Source organism: Erpetoichthys calabaricus, chromosome 1 (genome assembly GCF_900747795.2).
Source record: "Erpetoichthys calabaricus chromosome 1, fErpCal1.3, whole genome shotgun sequence".
Lineage (NCBI taxonomy): Eukaryota > Metazoa > Chordata > Cladistia > Polypteriformes > Polypteridae > Erpetoichthys > Erpetoichthys calabaricus.
The window spans coordinates 258,519,536-258,541,821 of NC_041394.2; the positions used below are offsets into that span (position 1 = coordinate 258,519,536).

Genomic DNA, 22,286 nt, shown 5'->3' on the forward strand with positions numbered 1-22,286 from the left:
CTAACAAGAGATGCCAAGTGTCGGGACAAAAGAAATAGATCTCACACTGTAAGACTCCTATATAAGCAATGAATATAATATAATGAATATACAGTGATCCTTCGCTATATCGCGCTTCGCCTTTCGCGGCTTCACTCCATCGCGGATTTTATATGTAAGCATATTTAAATATATATCGCGGATTTTTCGCTGCTTCGCGGGTTTCTGCGGACAATGGGTCTTTTAATTTCTGGTACATGCTTCCTCAGTTGGTTTGCCCAGTTGATTTCATACAAGGGACGCTATTGGCAGATAGCTGAGAAGCTACCCAGCTTACTTTTCTCTCTCTCTCTCTCTCTCTCTCTCTCTCTCTCTCTCTCTCTCTCTCTCTCTCTCTCTCGCGCTGACTTTTTCTGATCCTGACGTAGGGGGATTGAGCAGGGGGGCTGTTCGCACACCTAGACGATACGGACGCTCGTCTAAAAATGCTGAAAGATTATCTTCACGTTGGCTACCTTCTGTGCAGCTGCTTCGTGAAGCGACATGCTGCCCGGTGCTTCGCATACTTAAAAGCACAAAGGGCACGTATTGATTTTTTTATCTGTCTCTCTCTCTCTCTGTCTGCTCCTGACGGAGGGGGTGTGAGCTGCCACCTTCAACAGCTTTGTGCCGCGGTGCTTCGCATACTTAAAAAGCCAAACAGCCCTATTGATTTGTTTGCTCCTTTGAAGAGGAAGATATGTTTGCATTCTTTTAATTGTGAGACAGAACTGTCATCTCTGTCTTGTCATGGAGCACAGTTTAAACTTTTGAAAAAGAGACAAATGTTTGTTTGCAGTGTTTGAATAACGTTCCTGTCTCTCTACAACCTCCTGTGTTTCTGCGCAAATCTGTGACCCAAGCATGACAATATAAAAATAACCATATAAACATATGGTTTCTACTTCGCGGATTTTCTTATTTCGCGGGTAGCTCTGGAACGCAACCCCCGCGATGGAGGAGGGATTACTGTAATATAATAAGGACCTAGCTAAGAGGCTAAGACTCTAATTGTACGCTGTTGCATGGAGATTGTATGGAAATAAATTGCTTTTCTTTAAACTTTAAGTGTTGCATTTTTTAAAGTTTTCAGTATTGGAAAGAAAGTTACAGTAACTTTGTATAATAGTATTTGGTACAGTGCTGCCCGCTGACGCACGTATGGCAGTCGAAGCGGCCCACCAATGGTAGTGAGTTTGACATGCCTGCTCTAAAGCATAATGACACAACTCAAACATGACGGTGCAGTAGGTAGAGGTTGTACTGTTAAACATAACATTGCATTTCAGGGCATTTTGTTCGTTCGATTCACCATTAATTTGAAAATTCTGTCAAGGCGATGGACGGAAACGGCAATGCATTTAAGAAATAAGTTTGGTCTTGAGAAAAGTGAAAATAAAATTAAGGAAGGTGTTTTTGTTGCCCCTGAAATCCATGACCTGATGCTTGACGATGAGTTCAAAAGGAAACTGAAGCCAACTGAATCAGCAGTATGGGAAGCATTTGTGTGGGTTGTCCAGAATTTTCTTGACAGTCACAGAGCAGAGAATAACGCTGAGCTTTTTGAGAACATGCTGAAAGCGTATCAGCTTATGGGAGCCAGTATGTCACTGAAGACGTATTTCTTTACATTCTCATCTCGACTTTTTTCCACCAAATCTGGACTATGTCAGCGATGAGTATAGGGAAAGATTTCATCAAGATATAAAGGTGATGGAAAACTGATATCGGGGAAAATTCACTCCAAGCATGATGGGTGACTTCTGTTGGTTCTTGCAAAGAGAGACAGATGTGCAGTACATGCGCAAAAGCAAGTGCCTCCAACATTTTTCGGCACACTGACCTCACTTTTATATTGAGGTCAATTTACATAAATATACTTTTAACATGTCTCTGGTATCGTCTTCTTTTCACAATAAACACATCAAAACAATTTTGGTGGGACAGAGTTCAAACTCTAGATATCGTGTTGTATATTGATATTCAAAAGTGTCAAAACGTCAATGATGTGTATCTTAAAAATCTGACGTGCTGGCTTAATTCAGATTTCATATATGGAATCAGTGTAAAAAACATAATAAAGAGCTGCTCTGAAGTTCCCAATTAGCAAACAAAAAATATCCTTTATAGACCAGTGTTATTTTTTTGTTAACATTTTTGCATCAGTGGGTCACTGTAACATACTCTCAAAACTTCATTAAATGTTGAAGTTCCAGAAGCTGACTTGTTTCAAATAGATGGTGTAAACATGTCTTGTATAATGCTGTTCTTATTTTTCTGTCTTTCAGAGCACAGTTGTTGTGGAGAAATCCATCCAAGATTTGATGAATCTAATGCATTCCCTTAGTGCCTATTCCAACCAGTTTTTAGAAATGGTGTGTGACAAACTAAAGGAATACAAAGAAATCTGCAATACTGCTTACAGGTAATTGTTTTCAAAATGAACATAAATTATTATTAATATTTTAATGGGAAAATACCTGTGCTAAGATATCTGTCAAAAATCTGGCCACTTGTAAGTTAGTAGTCATTAATGTCATCAAATTGCTCTATGAATTTTGGCCCAAGATTCTGAATTTCAAGTTGAGAGTATCACTGACAGGAGAATGCTGTTTGTCTTTAAAACAGTAGCTAGATGTTATATTTGCCTGGCCTTTTCTCTGCAACATATTCTATCTAATAGGACATTATTGTAAGAACTGGAGACTTAACAGTATCAAGTATGTGAATTTAATTTACTTTCACTCCTGTTAGGGATTCTTCAGTTTCTTTTATTTGTTTTTCTCTTTTATTAATTTTATGTATTTGTAAACCACCTTGAGTTAGACGTTTGTATGAAAATATGCTGCCTTGATACATCTTGTTGTTTAGCTCTGACAGACCACTACAAACTTAAATAATACCTTGTCCATGTCTTTATATTATCAGAATGTGACATAAATATAGCTCAGCTTAAAAATTGCTATAACTTATATGAAACAAGTTTAAAATAAAGCAGTACTTCTCACAACATCCATCCATCCAACCATTATCCAACCCGCTATATCCTAACTACAGGGTCACGGGGGTCTGCTGGAGCCAATCCCAGCCAACATAGGAGGCAGGAACAAACCCCAGGCAGGGCACACACACACACACACCCACACACTAGGGCCAATTTAGAATCGCCAATACACCTAACCTGCATGTCTTTGGACTGTGGGAGGAAACCGGAGCACCCGGAGGAAACCCACGCAGACACGGGGAGAACATGCAAACTCCACGCAGGGAAGACCCGGGAAGTGAACCCAGGTCCCCTAACTGCGAGGCAGCAGCGCTACCACTGCGCCATCATGCCACCCCTTCTTAAAACAATGGACATTAAATATAATGCCAAATTGTTACCTATCAAAAAAGCAACTTGGTCTCTCATGTTTTAGTCTTTATAAAAAGGAGAGTGAGAGATTGAGTTTTCCAAGTTATGATTGTTAGTGTGATTTCTTTCAGATTTTTTACTTACCGGAATGTGTGGAGGACAAACAATAATATTTCAGACAGTGCTGCTCTCTGAAATGAAATTCTGAAATGAGTCACATTTCTGTTTGTATGAGCATGGATTATTATACCAAATGAATCTGTTGTCTCTGTATGCTGTTCTGTGTTTGTTTTTATCCTCATATAGTCAGAACTGTAGCAAAACACATCAAGAATGTGGTATTGGTGCAGGTGAATATTATTTGGCCTTGCATTGCCAGTGGCAGTTTAAAAACTATTTTTATTGAAATGGCCAAAATTTAGTTATTGGTACATACTGTATATTAAAAGACTAATACTTTAATGATAATTTGGGTGTTCTCACTACCTCTTTCTCAGTCTCCCTATTGTGTGGTATCTTGGGGATTTTATAATTTATATTTGAATTTCCATCTCTACCTTCTTTCTCTGTAATAAAGACAGCTAATAAACAGCTCTGCATGTAAAGGAGTAACTCAAAGCCATATTTATGGTCAAAAGATGACTGCTTCTTAGAATTGTCAAAGTAGCACTGGGAATATTAGTTACTTGCAGTAAATGATAAGTACAAACAAGCAATATTTGAAGAGGAAAAAGTGAAGATCTGAGAAATATTGATCAGTTCTGATCCACAAAGCATGTTTATGGTGCTAATGCCTAACAGCACTAACAATAGAATTGAATTAAATCATGTACCTTATTAACAACAAGAAATGGCTTTCAATTAAGAAAGTGATTGTAATGAAAATGGGAGCCCTTCAGGAACACAGTTTCAGACCCTTGCATTAGCTGGTCATCTTTTGGCTCACTCTGCTTCTCCTAGCAGCAATAATTGCTTACTCACTAGGAAAGTGCCCTGAACTTAAACCTGCAGCCACTGTGGCACTTCAAGACCTGAGTTTGACACCCCAAGATAAATCATTATGAAGTTGTCATTCAATATTATTTGAAGAACTGTGCACAATTTGATGGATGAAAAAAATGATTTAAAAAAATTAAATAGAATTGGACATTCTCTTCCCATCACGTTATGGTAGGTGGATTAGGATTTTTTCAAGCAAAGAAAGACAAAATCACAACAGACTTTTCATTACACAATATCACCTCATCTGCTAGCATTCTGAACACTGTCACAAGTGGGAGAGGACTACCAGTGGTTTCATTACTGGCTGACATGTAGGCAAAGAATTCTTGTCACTATAGTGGGATCCCCCCAGGGTTGCTGGATATCTTTGGCCAAACTGTACACTGGTAATGTGAGTGCTTTGCAGAGTGGAAGCAGATCCTTTGCATTTTTCCCTGTTGATTCTGGGGTTTGTCAAGGGTGTGTTCTTGCACCTACATTGTTCAATGTTTGCATGGACTGATTGTTAGGCAGGGTTGGTTGGTCCAGCCGCTGTGGGAAATCTGTTGGTGAAGAAAGATTCACTGATCTTGAATGGGGTGTCTTGAGGTCGCTAGAAAGGAGTGTGTGGTGTTCCCCATATCTTTGCAAATGGACGAAGGTCCAAGTCTTTAGAGTCTGGTGCTTCCTATTTTGCTGTATGGTTGCGAGACATGGACACTATCCAATGACCTGAGATGAAGACTGGACTCATTTGGTACTGTGTCTCTTCGAAGAATCCCTGGGTACCATGGGTTTAATTTTGTGTCGAATGAGCGGCTGCTCATTGAGTTCCAATTGAGGCACATTAATTACCTGCATCGTGAGGTAGCATCAGTTACGGTACTACGGCCACATGGCATGATTCCCCAAGGGTGATCCGGTTCACAGGATTCTCGTTGTTGAGGACCTGAGCAGCTGGACCAGGCCAAGAGGACGCCCACATAACACCAGGCTGCAGCAGATAGATGGTCATTTCTGGAGGGTGGGACTGGACCACGTGTCTGTGTGAGGGGTTGCCAACCAGGATTCTGAGCTGTTTCTGTTTCATTGTGCGGTGAGTTCGGCAATACACTGTATCAGTGCACACTCCTCAACCTGAACTGATGTGACAGTGTGAGTGTGGGACAGTGGCACAAAATGTGGTTGAAAATATGCAAGGTACCTGAAGAATAAGTGTGATGTAAGTGCATTGAGTATATAATATTTAGTTCAGTTTCACCATAGATTACAGAGATTGGTGAGGTGCAAGGGTGTTTCTGCATTAAGGAGCAGTAGGGCACAGCTCCACAAGATCTAGTGCAAAATAAGTAATAAGCTTCCCTCAGTAATTTAACTTATTAGTATTATGTTTATAATAACTCTGTACTTTATCTTCTTCAGCAATTTTTTTTTCAATTTTCCATCATATGCTTAATGGAATTACTTATTTGAAAAATACTTTGCTAGTTGTAGTATATGAAATTGACTGTATACCAGTTCCTGTTATACTGTTTCTGACTGAGCGGCTGGGCCAGTTGGTCCTGCAGTGTTTCTGATTCCCTTGAGTGTGTGTGTATACATGTGCAAATTAAATTTTCCAGTTTACCAATGAGCTTTAATGTCATCGCTTGTATTGAAATGAGAACGATTTGCTGTTGTTCTTTTTTTTTTTAAATTGCACATTTGATTCAAGCTTTTCCCAGTTGAGACCATGCAGCTCATGCTAGCAAACAGCTCCAGTACCTTTTGCTCCCTTAAAGTTAGGCACCGTAATCTTGATTTTTATCCACCACTGGGGATGACCATGGTAAATTTGAAAAAAGCCACCAACAAAGCCTATGTGTGCCCTTGTGGAAATGAAAGTGGCAGTAAAGTGCTTGTGTTTCAAAGAAGCACAGAATCATACTGCAGAAAGAACAGTTGTGTATGTAGATTAGTTAGATTTTAACAACGATACAGCAGTTAGTGGTGCCACTGGATGTGCAATTTGAATCATACAGGGGGTATTTTTCCTATGTGGATTACTCGTTTAGCCGGATGTAATTGTTGACGATTTAGCCTGATCCTGGATCTGTTGGTTTTTCGAAACTCTTGCTGGATGTGTTGTCATAGCAGCACATCCAAATCCTCAAACCTGCTCGGAGCAGGTTTGTTCTATGTAAACAAGGATTAGCTCACACACTTAATCAGTGTCCGTGCATGGAATTCATTCAGTCATGGCTTCGCCGTTCATGAATGAGCGACCAATTGATATCGGTACACAAATTATAAGAAGAGAATTTCATATAGGTATGGTTTTGCGCGATTGGCAATATCCTTTATTGCTCCTGGAGGAAATTTCTTTTCGAAAGATACTGCTTTAGCCAAGGGGGAATATTGTACCTCAAATATTTATTAGCACCTTATATTCGAAGTCAAACTAGGCGAAGTCAGGCTCTCACAACCATACAGACAGTATGCATTGCTTAGAGTTTTTTTTTTGCAAGCGGCACTCTTTTTATATACTGTAGGCGATGCAGAAAATCTATCTAAAAGATTTTACATAGGAAAAGTAAAAGTGCAGTTTGCCAGGCAATTTGTAAAGTATGTTTGGCTCTGAAATATTTCCTTTGGGTTTTCATAGTGTTTCCTGAACACCTGCATGTGCAGACAATAAAAGAGGCATTTCTTGCCATTGCAGGTAGGTAATACACAGGAAAAAAATACCCACAGTTCCATAAAAAAATCTCACAATCAGCCTAACATTCTCATTACCCAGGATTTCCAAATGTGATTGGGGCACTGGATTGTACGCAGATCCGAATAATCAGACACAGTGTCTTCATCAAATATTTGACCTTCGTCAATATCTCGTTGGTCAGACACAGGTTCTAGGGATATGACATTCCCTGCAACTGACCCAACAAAAAAAGAGGGCTATATGGAACATACGTATGGCACACATTGAGGACAAATATGTGCAATGACCATCCTTTACCTGAAATGAAGTGACCACTGCATCCTGCCACTGGTTCTGAGGAGCTTCCCCCTGGAATGCCCTCAGAAACAGGGCGATGGGCATTTTGCTGGAGAGCCAACTCTTCTGCAGGGTTAGGTCTGGACCGCGTGGACCTCCACCTGTTTTTTGCTTGTCTGCCTTCTTATTAGCTTTAAAATTAATGTTTTTTATATTATATATGATTCTTTATGTCAACAATTCTTTAAATAGTTATATACCAATATTTACCAGTTTGAAGTATATTCTTGTACTTCACTTTAACCTGTTCCCATGTTCTCCTTGTGCTCACGTTTGATCTGGAATTATGACACATTAAATAATAATTAATCTGACACATAGGAAATGAAACGCTGCATTCAGTAAGTACAATGCACAGTACTTACGCGTTTAATTTGTTGGCCACTTTTTGCCAGCTGTCTTTTCTGGTTTCGGCTGCTTTTGCAGTGTTACTCCTTGTGCATGTTAAATCTTGAAATTCTTCATATCCTTCGAGTAAAAAGCCCTGCTCCACTTGTGTGAAAAAATGCACCCGTTTTTCCGACATTTTGTTGCAGCCTATCAAAGACTTGCTGATCATGTTTTCTAGACTCAATATATATGGGCTTTTCAATCAGCGTGGGCGCGCGCAGTCATCTCGGATGTTTGGATCCAGCTTGACTAATCTACTACATGGCTGCATTTGAAAAACCGACTTATCCCGGATGAGTTTCACCGGCATTAACTCATCCAAGATGAGGCATCTGATCTCGGGTGATTTAAGCGATGTACGGGAAATACCCACACAGTGTGTGTTCCTTCCATGTTATTGTTGCCATTCCACTTTAGGCAGTTCATAGCTAGTAGATTTTCCCGAGCTACAGGTGTTTGAGAGGCTCTCAGCTTACTTAACATTTAAATCTGTATTGCTATATTTTATCAGATGATGATCATGACGTCAGAAGGTATTACAATGATCTGATGCCAGTCTAGACAGACCTCGCACCAACAAATCATTGTTTGATTGATTTTTTGTAATGTAAATAGGTGCCTAAACTTGCCCTTCTTGATAGGCAATAGCAAAAGAGAGACAGACATTATTAACTGTAGTCTGAATACACATGGGAAAACTCTGGTATGGCTCTATCACAATTTTCACGCCAGGTGTGTACCTTGCCAATGTGGACCTCTATTTTACTATCCTGTGAGGACACCTTTGGTTTCTCAGTATAGGCTCATCCAATCCTAGAATTTTGGGAGATGGATCCCCCTTGCTCAGTATTCATTTAAACTTTGTTTCTTTTGCTTCATGGCTAGCTTGATAACTTATTGTGTCTACATGTAGTCATTTCAAAATCTTTTCTCATATGTGAGAGAAATGTCCTATTATTAAACAATAGTATCAATAATAACATCTAAAATATTACAGTAGCTGGGGGGCTGATTGCACCCTCAGTGAATACAGACGTTCCTGGGAAAACCCCTGAAAAATGTTGACAGACTACCTTCACATTTCTCCTTACCTTACGCGGCTCTGTCGCGTGATAAGCCTCTCGTGCGGTACTACGCTGACAAATGTTTGCAGTGTTTGAATAAAGTCCCTGTTTTCTACAACCTCCTGTGTTCCTGTGCAAATCTGTGACCCAAGCGTGACAATATACATTTTGGATGTGTCTTCTATAACCTAAAGAACATAAAAAGCAGTTTTGTTTTGTAAAAAAATTAAAACTTAATCTTCCTCTACAGAGGCAGTTTGGTGTGGATGTTGATTAAGAATTTATAGCACTGATAGCCTTTGTTTTATTGAATTGCTAATGTCATGCAATGCACTTTAATAAAGGAATGAGGCAGTTTATTAAGATTTCAGCACGGTATCAAATATGTTTCCTTCAAAAGAATTCCGATCTTTCTGAATTGCAGATGTGACTTACCCATCTTGTTCCGCCTATTTCTTTTGTAAAAAAAGTTAAATAAAAAGTGATCTATTTCTCAACAGATCTTGAAGTCAAAAACTGAAATACTATGTTTCATACACAATCAAACTTGTGTATTAGGGTAACTCCGTGGCTTCACACATAAAATAAATTGCTCAGGAATAAGGTGATTAAAATGCGTAGATTAACAAAAGACTATAAAACTAGGAGACACTACACCGCCTAGACCTTTTCACACAAACTGGGTGTTTATGGGAATTAACTTTGACTATGGATCCATTGCAAAAATCAGTCACTACAATTAAGGGCTAATATTCATTTAATTATATTGGTCATCCAAGGACTCCACAAGAAGGATCAAAGTGGACAAGAAGGAGCCTTGAAGTCCATCTATCTATCTATCTATCTATCTATCTATCTATCTATCTATCTATCTATCTATCTATCTATCTATCTATCTATCTATCTATCTATCTATCTATCTATCTATCTATCTATCTATCTATCTATCTATCTATCTATCTATCTATCTATCTATCTATCTATCTATCTTCCATGATGTCCCAGTGACATAGTGAGTTGTGCCGCGACAACATAGGCCAAGTATAGTAACTAGGTCACTGGCACTTTAAACCACAATATCTGTATTTCTGTTTCAGTATCTATTTCTTGAGTCAATTACCATTAGCAATTCATTTAATTTGACTTGACTTTATAAAAATACATATGTAAATTATTGTAACATATCCTGATTTTGTAAGTCACCCTGACTAAAGACACCTGTCAGATATACAGTAATAATGTTTTTTAGCAGGAGGAACTGACAGTCCTGTCAGGATTGACAGAAAGATGAATAGGGCAAAATATAAAGAAACAATGGATACAAACTTGAGCCCTTCTGCTAGGAACTGAAGCTGGGTAATATTGTGTTTCAATAGAAAAGTAATTGAAATCTCACTGCAAGGGTAAAGCTGTGGAGCCATAAAATGAAGAAAATAGATTTCTTTGATTTGCCCCATCAGACCCCTGCTCTTAAACCCATAGGAAATCTGCCCCAGGACCTCAAATGTTCTATCCATCACTATTCCTTACATAAGTGAACTTGGCTAGTGTGATTTTCGTGGGACAATGAAATGAATAAGCTAAAAGTAGCTATCACATGTATTTAGCAAATGTATATTTGCCTTATCGTTTTCTATAACACCTGCAGAATTATGTTGGTTTGATTGACACTCTTTGATTTAAGATCGGTGTGTCTCTCAGTTGTTTTCTTTTTCAAACTGTCAGCATTAAGTTGGCTACAGTTACTTCAAAAACGAGGACGCACGAAATAGAGAAAGAAAAAAAAACTGCCAGCATTTACATTCCTGAAAAGTCAGCATTTCTTCCATATGACTGAGTAAAACAAAATAGCTATATACACAGTTACATGGTGCTTGAGGGGTGTAATTGGAAGGCTCATAAGCAGGTGTTGCAGGGATCTAAACTTTCACCAAGAGACTTATCTTCCATTGTTTCATCACCTGACCAGTTGGTCTAAATTGGCTGTTGCTCCACAGAGAATTTTATTAAATATCCATGCAGATGTTATAAAGTGAATGGTACATAGACAAGTCCCAATAAACCGCCATGATTGCACAATGATGATGCAGTCACTGATGTACCCTAAACATAGCATATTAACTGACATCTGCATCCCTAATATGCTTGTTTAAGAAATAATCTTTTATTTGAAACATTATCATGGGTGTAGTTTTTGTTTTTTGTTTTTTTTTTCTTTTCTCATTAAGTACCATGGATAGAACAAAATATCTTATCTGAACAACATCATTTTGTTCAAAGTGGAAACCAGAGCCATGGAGATATTTAATTCAGTTCAGTTTATTCTTATATGTTTTATATAGTTCATATAGAAATTATATAATTTTACTGAAAACTGGCACAGGGCACTTACACAGGTTTATAAATAAAAAGCTTTCTCAGAATAGTAACCACTTACTTAAACAATTAACAGGAGATCCATATATTTTATTTCAACTATTACCAATAAAATCTAACAAATGTGTCACAAATCGTAGTTTCAAGAAGAGGGGGCCAAAAGAAAAACTCCAGTCAACAACATCCCTAGTGAAAATAACCTTCTAGGTGGTATAGCATCATTAAGAGCATGCAAAGTGAGAGTTAAGCTGGCCAACTACCCACCCACCCTTGCCCCCTGCGATACAGTACAGCAAGCGGTCGGGTCCAGAACCGGAGTATAATATTAGGAGTGACTGATATCATGAATGGCACAGGTAATGCCAAAGCTTTCTAGCCACTCTTCATTTGCAATGTTGCATTTACTGAGTTGACTCCTTATAAACTTATTGCTTTGAATTGTAAAAAAAATCCTTAGAATTTTATTATTTATTATTTAAATCACTTATTTTTAAACATTTAATAACTTATTTTTGTTTTTAATATATATTTTTTTTGTTCTTACAGTGTTTTCTTTATGGCACTATTTTTGGTAACAATCTAGGATATTTGGGTAAAAAACCCTTGCTTTGACTTTGATTACTATCTTGCATAATCCCTTTAAGAAAAAACATTTTCTCTTCTCTGCCACTCCAGAAAATAACATCCAGTCCGTTTGGAGTCCATGACTAACAGACTGGTAATCATGAGCAACCCAGGCTTTAAGCATGTGTCTTTGAAATAAAACAACTGTAAAAAGAGTTTTAAAAAGTCTGCATCCTCAGATAACTGATTTAACCATCACCATGAAAAACCTGGGGGTTGGTAGCAGAATTGGCACACCAGCCATCATAAAAAAAACCTCACATTGCTTCCATTCCATCTGAACTAGTGTGATGCTGAGGTGTCACCCGTTGCATGGCTGCACTCGGGCCCTAATCTGGTTTCCGGAGTTGAATTGTCATGTGGTGAGTGCAGCAATGCGCTGTATCAGTGTGTGCTCCTAACCTCCAATGAGACAAGTGGTGATGGCCCTCAAAATCTTGCAGCAACGTTACAGTGCAACCAAGGCAGCGCAGCTTATTCCTTAGCTAAAATTATCACAGATAGCTCAACTCAAGCAATGTGCAGTGAGTTCTAATAGTTAATAATAGTAATAGATTTATTTTTGACCATCAATCTAGCAGCTTAGCCAAGGAAAAGTAAAATATGTTTCATAATTTAGGAAGCCGATTGAATAGGTGTCTGCACTATATGACAGGAATCATTCTTGCAGTAACAGTCTCAACAATGTCTGAGTTTCATGCAGTATTTAGTACCCATGAGGGAAGATTAGTGGCCACCAATAAGTTGTTAAATGTAAAGCAAGGCATTAAGCCATAGGGAGATTTTATTCTTAATTTTAAAACGTTTGTGTCAAACTTCAACTGAAATGAAGCATTATTAATTTCAGCCATTAGGAATGACTTATCAGATGATTTTAAAGCATGATATGTCCAGCTTTGATATTGGAGAATTCCTACAGGATGTTGCTAGCTTAGCTTTAAAACTTCATACCTGCTTAGCAGAAAGAAAAAAGGAGGAAAATCAATTTCAGCTTAATAATAAGAGTATTCCTCGCCTAATCCAGGAAATTTTGTACCTGGATTGGGTTTGGCTGTAATTTTTACATTTCAAAATAAAAAGACTCTTCAATGCCAGCATCATGTATGGACAGAGATCCAAAGATATCTTCTGGCAAATTTTAAATAATCTTCTGTTTATGTGGTTTTTATATATGGATAAAAAGCGCATTTGCATTTGTGCTATATTTGGTCACTATCCCTTTCTGACAACCTACAAATGCGGTTTAAGCGATTCAATCCTAATCCAGTCACGGCTGCATTTACATCTGGCTTTTATGAGGCCACATGTTTTCTGATGGCGATTGAATCACTAATAATTGCATGCTAATATTAGGTGTACTCAGGGTCAAAGAATCCAAAAAACCTATAGCATTTTAGAAATCAGTGAATAGGTTGGAAAATAAAGATGGTGAAGAATAGAGGAAGGTGAGAGTCTGGTGTTTTCATTGTAGCTGCACAGGTCATTTAATAGAGAAATCTAGTAAGCTTCCCCTACGCTGGGGTTATTAGGGTGAGCAGCTGCAGTCCACCCAAAAGTCATAATAGCTTTCTAATACATTTCCAAAAACTGAATTTAATTCCAACAGTCCAAAGACATGCAGGTTAGGTTGATCGGCTCCAGTTGCCTTGCAGCCCCTCCTAGATGAGCCAGTTAAGATGGATGGATGGAAGAATTTAAATAAAATTGCTCTGAAATACAAAATTAAGCTCCAGACTACTGATAGAGAACTGAATGATACATTCATCATGCAACATCTCTGTTAGAGTTAATTGCCTATGTAAAAGAGAACAAACAAAGCAGAAAGGTTTGGGGGATCCATCCCATATATTGTCAGCAAAGTAGCAAATCACGAACGTAATAAGGAGTATACAAAATGGACTGAGTCAAAGCAAAGATTGAAATGAAGGGTGGAGGGATCGTCTTATAGCACCTGTGCAGGAAGAGGGCGGGTTCTTAGGCGGAGGTGTCGTCTGGCAGCAAAAGTGGGTGGAGCTCTATCTGGGCTTCCCTTATGGTAGTCCATGGAAGAGGGAGAAAAAGCAATATTGCAGTTCATTAACCCCTGACTCTGCGTCTTATTCCAGTTAAGTGCTTAGACTGCCTCCCATGTGTGCTTGTGTGACATGTGGGGCTGTAATATCAATTTAATCATAAACTCCTCCATTCCAAAAGTTATTCCCAGGGTTACCAAGGCTGACAATTACACATTTCTAGAATACGTTAGGAACAAAAGGAATCAGAAGCCTGTATTTAGTAAACAGAAATCATTGGAACTACTTCTATGCACATATTATGACTATGTAATAGATGTATTACCAGCTGCAACCCTGCTAAAAGGTGCATTTTAGGTATCATCAGGGCTGTAGAAAAGGGTAATGGAAAACTGATATTAAGTTAAATTTAGAGAATGTGTTTACTTAACTGTCCAGCAATCCACTTGGGTCAGGATTCTTTTTTGTGTAAAAAAAAAAAAAATAACATTTTGTTGTCCCTTTGCATAGATTATTTACACTGTAGTAAAATAACTATTAATAACAATTTCCCTTTTACTCTAATTTCACCACTGTTAAATCAAATACAGTATCTGACCATTTTTACAAAATCAGACTTGAGGACTACGTGCAATCTGATTTGCATTAGTGGAAGAGAATGAGTGGAAGACACTACCTTAGGGCATTATAAATATTTTGTAATGCCTTATGGACTGAAAATTTCTTGTGATGTTCATTCCTGTTTCGATCAATGACATTTTAATTTATCCATATAGCAACACCCACAGCCATCACATCTGTAAGATATTGTAATGTTCAGAATTTTTTTTCCATGTAATTAGAAATGTCTAAAGTTCCCAAGTCATCTGTCTTTTTTTTATGGGTTATCACATTTCTCACAAAGTCCTAAGTGTCCCGCATACAAAGTATAAGCTGTTCAGTTTTGTCTGTTGCTTCCTCTGTTATCATTTAAAATTTTTGTAGGATTCACAAAATGCTGGCAGAGATATATTAAACATTTCAAACCTCCTCTCCTTTCCATCAGCTACATCTCATCTTCTATTTCGAGTCTGTGAGATTATTTGGTATTTTGCATGAAAATCTAAAATACACTTTGGCACCTCTGATTGATATTTTTTAAATAGGAAACAGAAGCTTCCTTCAAACTATTGCGTGGGTACCATTCCATAAATGGGCACTTTCACATATATGTCCATATACTATTATCTGAAAAACTAGAGTAGCATCGTATAAGCCTGAGCTTACTTGTGATACTTCTAACTACTGCTAGTTTAAAATTCACCCATAATTCCATGTTTCTCATTTGAAACATATGTTCTAGTCCTAATGTACTTTGAGCTGGTGCTCCTCGTCCTGCTGTAGCTGATGGTGATCCAGAGTATAAAGTTAAATAAATACTGGACACTCTTCCCATTGGTTATCAAATTCACTATTTAGTACTTTATAATGGCTGTAGTTCTAATTATATTTATTCTGTGTCCCTGTAAAGAATATTGATGCTTATCACATGTTTCAGCAATTTCATGGAAGAAATTCTTTAAAACCTGTTGGGTGTGTTTGGAGCCCACACCTCCTTACAAATTATTTAGTGCCATTTTTGTAAATTTTATTTAGGTTTCTTCTGTGATTTTGTTATTTTTTATATTAATATCATAAATCGTTATAGCGTTTATCGTTTTCACATTGATTTCAGATACTAGTGTGACAAACCCTTGCTTTGACGTTGACTGTTGTATTGCTTAATCCGTTATGAAAGACATTTGCTCGTCTCTGCTGCTACAGGAAATGCAATCCAGTCCAATTAGGCATTCCACCAGTCCAGCAGATTCAGGCTTTACAAATAGGACGTAGTGGTTAATGTGAGAATTTCTCCAGAAATTAATTAATTCATGTACCCTCACTGGAGCTTTTTGATTCAGTGAGTCAGGAGCAATATTAAATCTTCTGAACTTTTTTGAGTGGTGAAGTGTTTTTCTAGTGTTTTAGATATCATTTATATTCATAGGATCATGAAGTTCTCTCACAGCAAGAATCATTTTGAGGGAATTTATGTATTTTGGTTCACTTTTATTTTCATTCATAACAAAAGTGTGAAAGTGCATCATCTTGTACATTCTTGTTGCCAGGTCAATAAGAGATTATAAAATAAAAGTGATTATAAGTGACTGAAGAAGAATGCCTGCTCTGGTTGTCTCACATTGAGTCATTTGGCAGTCTTTGAGTATATTAGATGTTTAAAATCTATGAAGATTAAAAAGGGTAACTGTGTACCCCCAAGTCAAGGCCTGCACTCTTTAAACACCAAGTTATTAGGTAATAATTCACAATCACTGACATCATATTTCTGTTCAGCTGGAGAATTTCTTAAAAAAAATGCACATGGGGAATTGTTTGTGTCAGAAAATCATTAAAATAAAATTACCTCAACACCAAGAGCAGAGGCATCAACCTCTAACTCAGATTGTAGAAAATAATCTGCAGTCCGTATTACTGGATAGATGTGAAACAAATCTTACATTTAATAAAAGTCTTTAGCTTTTTGAATCAAGTAAATATTTTGTGTGCTTTCTTTATCAGGTTTGTACTTAGAACCAAAGTGGGACTGAAGTTTTTTTTGTTTTTTTTTAAATTAAATATATACATATAATAGTTCACAAATCCCACAAAATGCTACACAACCTTAAAGAAAACTGGAGCTGAACAATTAATCTTTTAATTCTTCAGATAATCCATACCTAAATACTTAAATCAGAGCACTGTCATTCCAGCCCAAATCTGCTTAAAGAATATTTAAATTAATTAATTATTCATTCACCATTCAATTTCTTTCTTTTAAATTCAGCAGCTTTGTTGTAGCAATGACTATCCTTATGTGGCCTATCATAAGCAGAAAACCAGTTTCTGTGTTTATGCGACATTGAGATGCATCACATGACCATGTTCAGCACATCAGTGGGACTTATGCTGTAAATATGGAGATGGCTTCACATAACGCTATCCCTTAGTTTGATAAATGGCAAAATTCTTAGCAGTAATTCTTTTTCAATTACAAGTAGGGCAAGTGCTACGTTTCGTTTTAGTTTCTTGAACTCTTTTTGATTCTCAACTCCGGTATCTGGTTAGCCTCTGCCCTTAGCTTATCTTTTGTACTTTTTGAGACATGTTTTTGACCTGTTTCTGGCTTCAACTTTAATTTTTGTTTTAGCATTTAGGATCAATAAACGACAGAACAGACCTTTTTGGTTGTATTTTTTAATGTCTCCTCTCCGTGTCACCTCTATTTTTCTAAATATCTGCCCTTTTCTTCACAGTGCCATTAAACCCTGCTATTACTGTACATATGCTTTTACAGAAGAGTTGAGCCACTCTAGATCACCTTTAGAATTTCCTTTGGGGTTGTTAGTCTTTGAGTCAGAATGCGTTTTAAATGTTTTTATTAGTACTTTTAAATGAAAGCCCTATCATTTTTTTAATTTATTTTAATCACTTAGAAATACATGTAAAAAATTTAAAGACGTGTTTTTTTTATGTTATAGCCATGTTGCCCTCACAACACACAAACTTTTAGTCCCCTAAAGTTAAAAGTCCATGCAGTAACTTGGCACTGCCAACAGACTGACACATTGCTATTTCAAGTTGCTGTTCAAAGCTGTTGCCTGATGAAGTGCAAGCTGCAGCAATGGCGCAACCTTAATTATTTTAGCTGCCAGACGCAGAAACTGGATGCACCAATACAAGCGAAAGCAGAACATGATAGTAAGATAGCTCCAATGATGATATCACCCCTTGTACAAGTAAAAGAGAAAAATAATAATAAAATAAAAAAATATTCTGATGCTTTTATGGGTTGAAAATATCTAGCATATAATCACTTATAGAGGCAATATTTTCTCTAATGCTAGCATTCTACACATGTTCATTCATGACAAGCAAGAGGCACAAGCTCAACCATCGCCACGAAAGTGTAGCCATTCAGAAAAAAAAAACTTGGAGACATATGAAAGAATTTCCGACTAAACATCCATATTTAAAACAGCATTTTGAATCAGTTTTTGTCCACTTCTCCCTGTTTTAGACTTGTTAACCCTGTTTAAACGGAATTCCTCATTACCAGAGGTGTCACACTCAGATCCTGGAGGGCTGCAGGTTTTTGTTCCAGCCATTTTCTTTATTAGTAACTTATTACTGCTGCGAACATACATACCACATCTCTGTTGCCCTCATCTTAGTTATCTTGCTTTTTAAGATTCAGAACCCTTTTAATTGTTTCCTTTTTCTGTAATCAGCTTCCAAACAATAAAAAGATGCAGAGTGAGCCAACAGTTGACCAGTTAATTCAAAGGTTCTCAAACTTGGCTCCTAGAGAGACACCATTTTCACTCCAGCCTATTTTTTAATTAGTAGTGGATTTTTGCTGTTAATGAAACATGCTATTACATTCTAAGTCTCGCTAGTGCTTTCAATCTGTCACAATGCACATTTTCAAAGCTGTTTTGTGGAACAGAACAGAACAGATCAGTATTTCTCAGACTTTTTTTTCCAAAGGATTTACTGAAACTTTTATTGGATAATGAAACCTTAGGTGCAAAGGGGTTCAAGTTATCTGGCCATATGTTAGCACTTTTGAATGTTATTGTTGTTTGAATCTTAAAAAGCAACTTCATTAATCTTAAGGCAGTAAGTTCTATTACCAGCAGTAATTGTTTAATGGTTTTGATTAATAATTTAGAAAGTATCAAGAACAAAAACCTATAGCAACTGTGGTCCTCTAGAATCTGATTTTTACATTTCTGCTGTTTTATTTTTAAATGGTAGCAAACTACAAGTTATGCATTTTGTGAAAAGAATATGGCAGTAGGCAGAAACAAAATCCTGGGGTGGTTTGTGTAAGTTTGTAAGGCAAGTAGCTTTCCTGATTTCCTAAAGCACTAAATGTTTTAAGCACTACATTTTTTGGATTTAGTTGTCATCACCTGAAATGATTCCCAGTTTTCTCAGTAACACCAGCTGGCACACACTTACAAGTCATCTGCCATCAGCACCAGATATGTTGGCTGCCTGTTTGAGGCCACTTAACCAGAGTTTGGAACGGAAAGTGATGAGTTAATGTTGCAGTAAAAGGACAACATGGTGTTCCTGTCCATTTTGAATAATTTGAGTTTATGAAGAAATTAAGCACTTGTATTTAGTTTAGATTTAATATTAATAATCAATAATTTCCTATATATTTATATTCATTCACTATTGCCACCTTCTGCCCCAGAACTATGAGAGGCTTACATACACATTTATATCTCTGAAAACTCAAATACAATTTCTTTAGCCATATTGACTTTTAAAAGTACATGTTGAGACTGATCTTTATGCCACTTCTCTAAATATTACACGTGATTTATGGGATGGCTTTAATTGTTTCTAGATATTCATCTTATGAGTATTGTGCTCCTTATTTTGTCTTAGATCTTTGTCTCACTAAATGTTTAAAACATTTTGTTGAAATAGAGGTGTGTGTTACGGGCCTGCAGTTGTTTAGACTGATTGGCTTGAAAACCTAAGGAACCAGAATAATGACTGACCATTTGCAGCAATAATTCTTGGTCCATGTCTGCTTGAAAGATGTTTGATCAGTACTCTGTACTGATACCACCACATTAAATGACTTCATGGTTTTTTTCCTTCCATAGAATATTTTGTTTTATCTTCAATTGGCATGTTTATCATTCAGTGTAAGGAACAGAGAAAGAAAAGATTGTTTTACTTTAAGAAGCGATTTAATACTTTTTCTAATTCATAGCTCCTTCTCTGCTAATAGGTTGGTAAATTTCTCTATAATCATCCCAGACTCATAGATATCTTTACTTAGTGACAGTTTGGGTAGTGAAACACTGTTGTATCTTCTATGCTGTCACTACTTCAGGTCCAGGTTTTTATTGTGGCTAGTTGTTTTTTTCCCTGTTTTCTACTTGTATTCTGGTAGTGAGTGATTGACTGTGTGATCTTTACATGCAGAGATGGTCTACAATGACATTTTTAAGTGCCAGTTAATGCAAGGCTACATACTAGAGAGTGCATAAAAATGGTATGGGGAAAGCAAGATTCTGTTAAGTTTTAATCATTTTCTTCCTGGTTTTTGCACACAAATAAAAAACGTCTCTCTGTTATGTCAGTTACGGAAAAACAAAAGTATCCAAAAACGTATACGGCCACTACCCATCTTCTTTTCCAAACCAGCCATGTGCCTTCTTTCCCAAACTGACCACCCCAAGTAAGCTAACTGGGAGTTTACTAAAATAAAATAAAAAGAATATTTTATTTCCTGGAAAGGAAACTTTATAGCGCACCCAAGGACTTAATCATAAGTCAAAATTAAATTGCAAAGGTTCATTCACAAGGAAAATTCTATTAAAAAAACAGAGCCAAAACATTGATACATAAACTGAGTAAATTCAAAGAGCAAGAGTCAAAACTAGAGCACCAAACACTGATCTTGGATAAAGCAGCTCGTACCACCGCACCGCAGATCATCAGCTTGTATCACCAGAGTGCACAATAGCAAACAGGTAAGCCAATAATGGCTTATGGCACAGTTAAAATTTCAACAAAAAACCTGTCAAAAATTTCTTAAGCAAGGAAAAAAAATCCAAACTTGTACATGAAAATAAATTTCCAAAATTAAACTTTCCAAATAAACTTTTGTAGACTAAAAAAATTTCAAAGCACAAAAAGAGTTTTAAACTGACAAAACAGGCTTCCCAATTTTCAAAACTCTTAAATAGGTTTAGATTTAGGTTTATTTGTCATATATAGGTTAACACAGGGTCAACATACAATGAAATGTGTATGACGAGAAAAACAAGTCACTCAGCCTAGATCTAATAAAGCTAAAAAAAAGATTTCAAGTTAAAAATAGACAAGCCATATAAAATAAAAAGTGTACGTTTTAAAAGAAGTTATAGAGCAATATGAGTTGAATGAGCAGCAAGTACAAATGACAGTTATTGCACAGATAATGTTTTATAAGTACAGATGCATATTCCATAAAGTGCAGATGCATGTTCCAGTCAGTATTCTGAGTGTATGCAGGTACAGTTTGTGTGTGAGTAGTGCCATGTAGATGTAGTGCAATGTAGGTGTAATGTAAATGTATGTAAGTGTTCAGGTGTTGCTGTTGAAGAGTCGAATGGCCTGGTGGTAAAAGCTGTTCTTAAGTCTTATAGTCCGAGCAGCCAGACTCCTGTATCGTCTGCCAGACGGTAACAAGGAGAACAGCTGGCGTGCTGGATGGCTCTGGTCCTTTATGATGCTGCTTGTCTTACGCAAGCACCGATGGAGGTAAATGTCTTCAATGGCAGGAAGACTCTTGCCTGTGATGTGCTCTGCTGCCTTCACCACTCTCTGTAGTGATTTCCGGCTGCTGGCAGAGCAGCTCCCATACCAGACGGTAATGCAGCCCGTCAGCAGACTCTCGACCACACTCCTGTAAAAGTTTGAGGTGATGTTGGCATTCATGCCAAACTTCCTCAGCCTCCTCAGGAAGTAGAGCCGCCGGCGAGCTTTCTTGACCACAGTGTCTATGTGAAGGGTCCATGAGAGATCCTCGGTGATGTTTACTCCAAGGAACTTGAAGCTGTTAACCCTTTCAACTTCTATGCCGCTGATGTAGATGGCCTGGTGTTCTCTACCTTGTTGTTTTCGATAGTCCACGATCATCTCCTTGGTTTTGCTGACGTTAAGATACAAGTTGTTATCTAGGCACCAATTACTCAATGCCAGCACCTCCTCTCTGTAGGCCATCTCATCGTTGTCAGTGATAAGGCCTATGACGGTTGTGTCGTCTGCAAAAAGAAAAACACAGTCAGTGTTCAGCCCACTGCATGTCTTGCAGACGAGCTCAACACTTTTTATGCTCGTTTTGATGCAGCCAACAGAGAACAGGTGCTATATCCTCAAGGGGGCGGTGAGTCTGTCACTCTGATCCTTGAAACGTCTGATGTGAGAAGGTCCTTCAAAAAGGTCAATCCTCGCAAAGCTCCGGGACCAGATGGCATCCCAGGCCGTGCCCTCAGGGCGTGTGCTGACCAGCTAGCAGGTGTGTTCACCAACATTTTCAATCTCTCCCTGAGGCAGTCAGTGGTCCCCACTTTCTTCAAGGCATCCACCATATCTATCTGTCTATCTATCTGTCTATCTATCTATCTATCTATCTATCTATCTATCTATCTATCTATCTATCTATCTATCTATCTATCTATCTATCTATCTATCTATCTATCTATCTATCTATCTATCTATCATTCCTGTCCCAAAGAAACCGGTGGTCTCCTGTCTGAATGACTATCGCCCGGTTGCACTGACATCGGTCATTATGAAGTGCTTCGAGCAACTGGTCAAAGGTTACATCTGCTCCT

General features: G+C 37.6%; 1 protein-coding gene across 2 annotated transcripts in view; it reads left to right on the forward strand.

The window, feature by feature from the left end:
* The window catches only part of exoc4 (exocyst complex component 4), a 447,737-nt gene that overhangs the window by 353,342 nt on the left and 72,109 nt on the right, over positions 1–22,286 (forward strand). For both annotated transcript variants that reach the window (XM_028814392.2, XM_028814398.2), the window contains exon 12: positions 2,307–2,443. In XM_028814392.2, the coding sequence (XP_028670225.1) occupies positions 2,307–2,443 (137 nt within the window). The remainder of the gene's footprint in view (positions 1–2,306; positions 2,444–22,286) is intronic.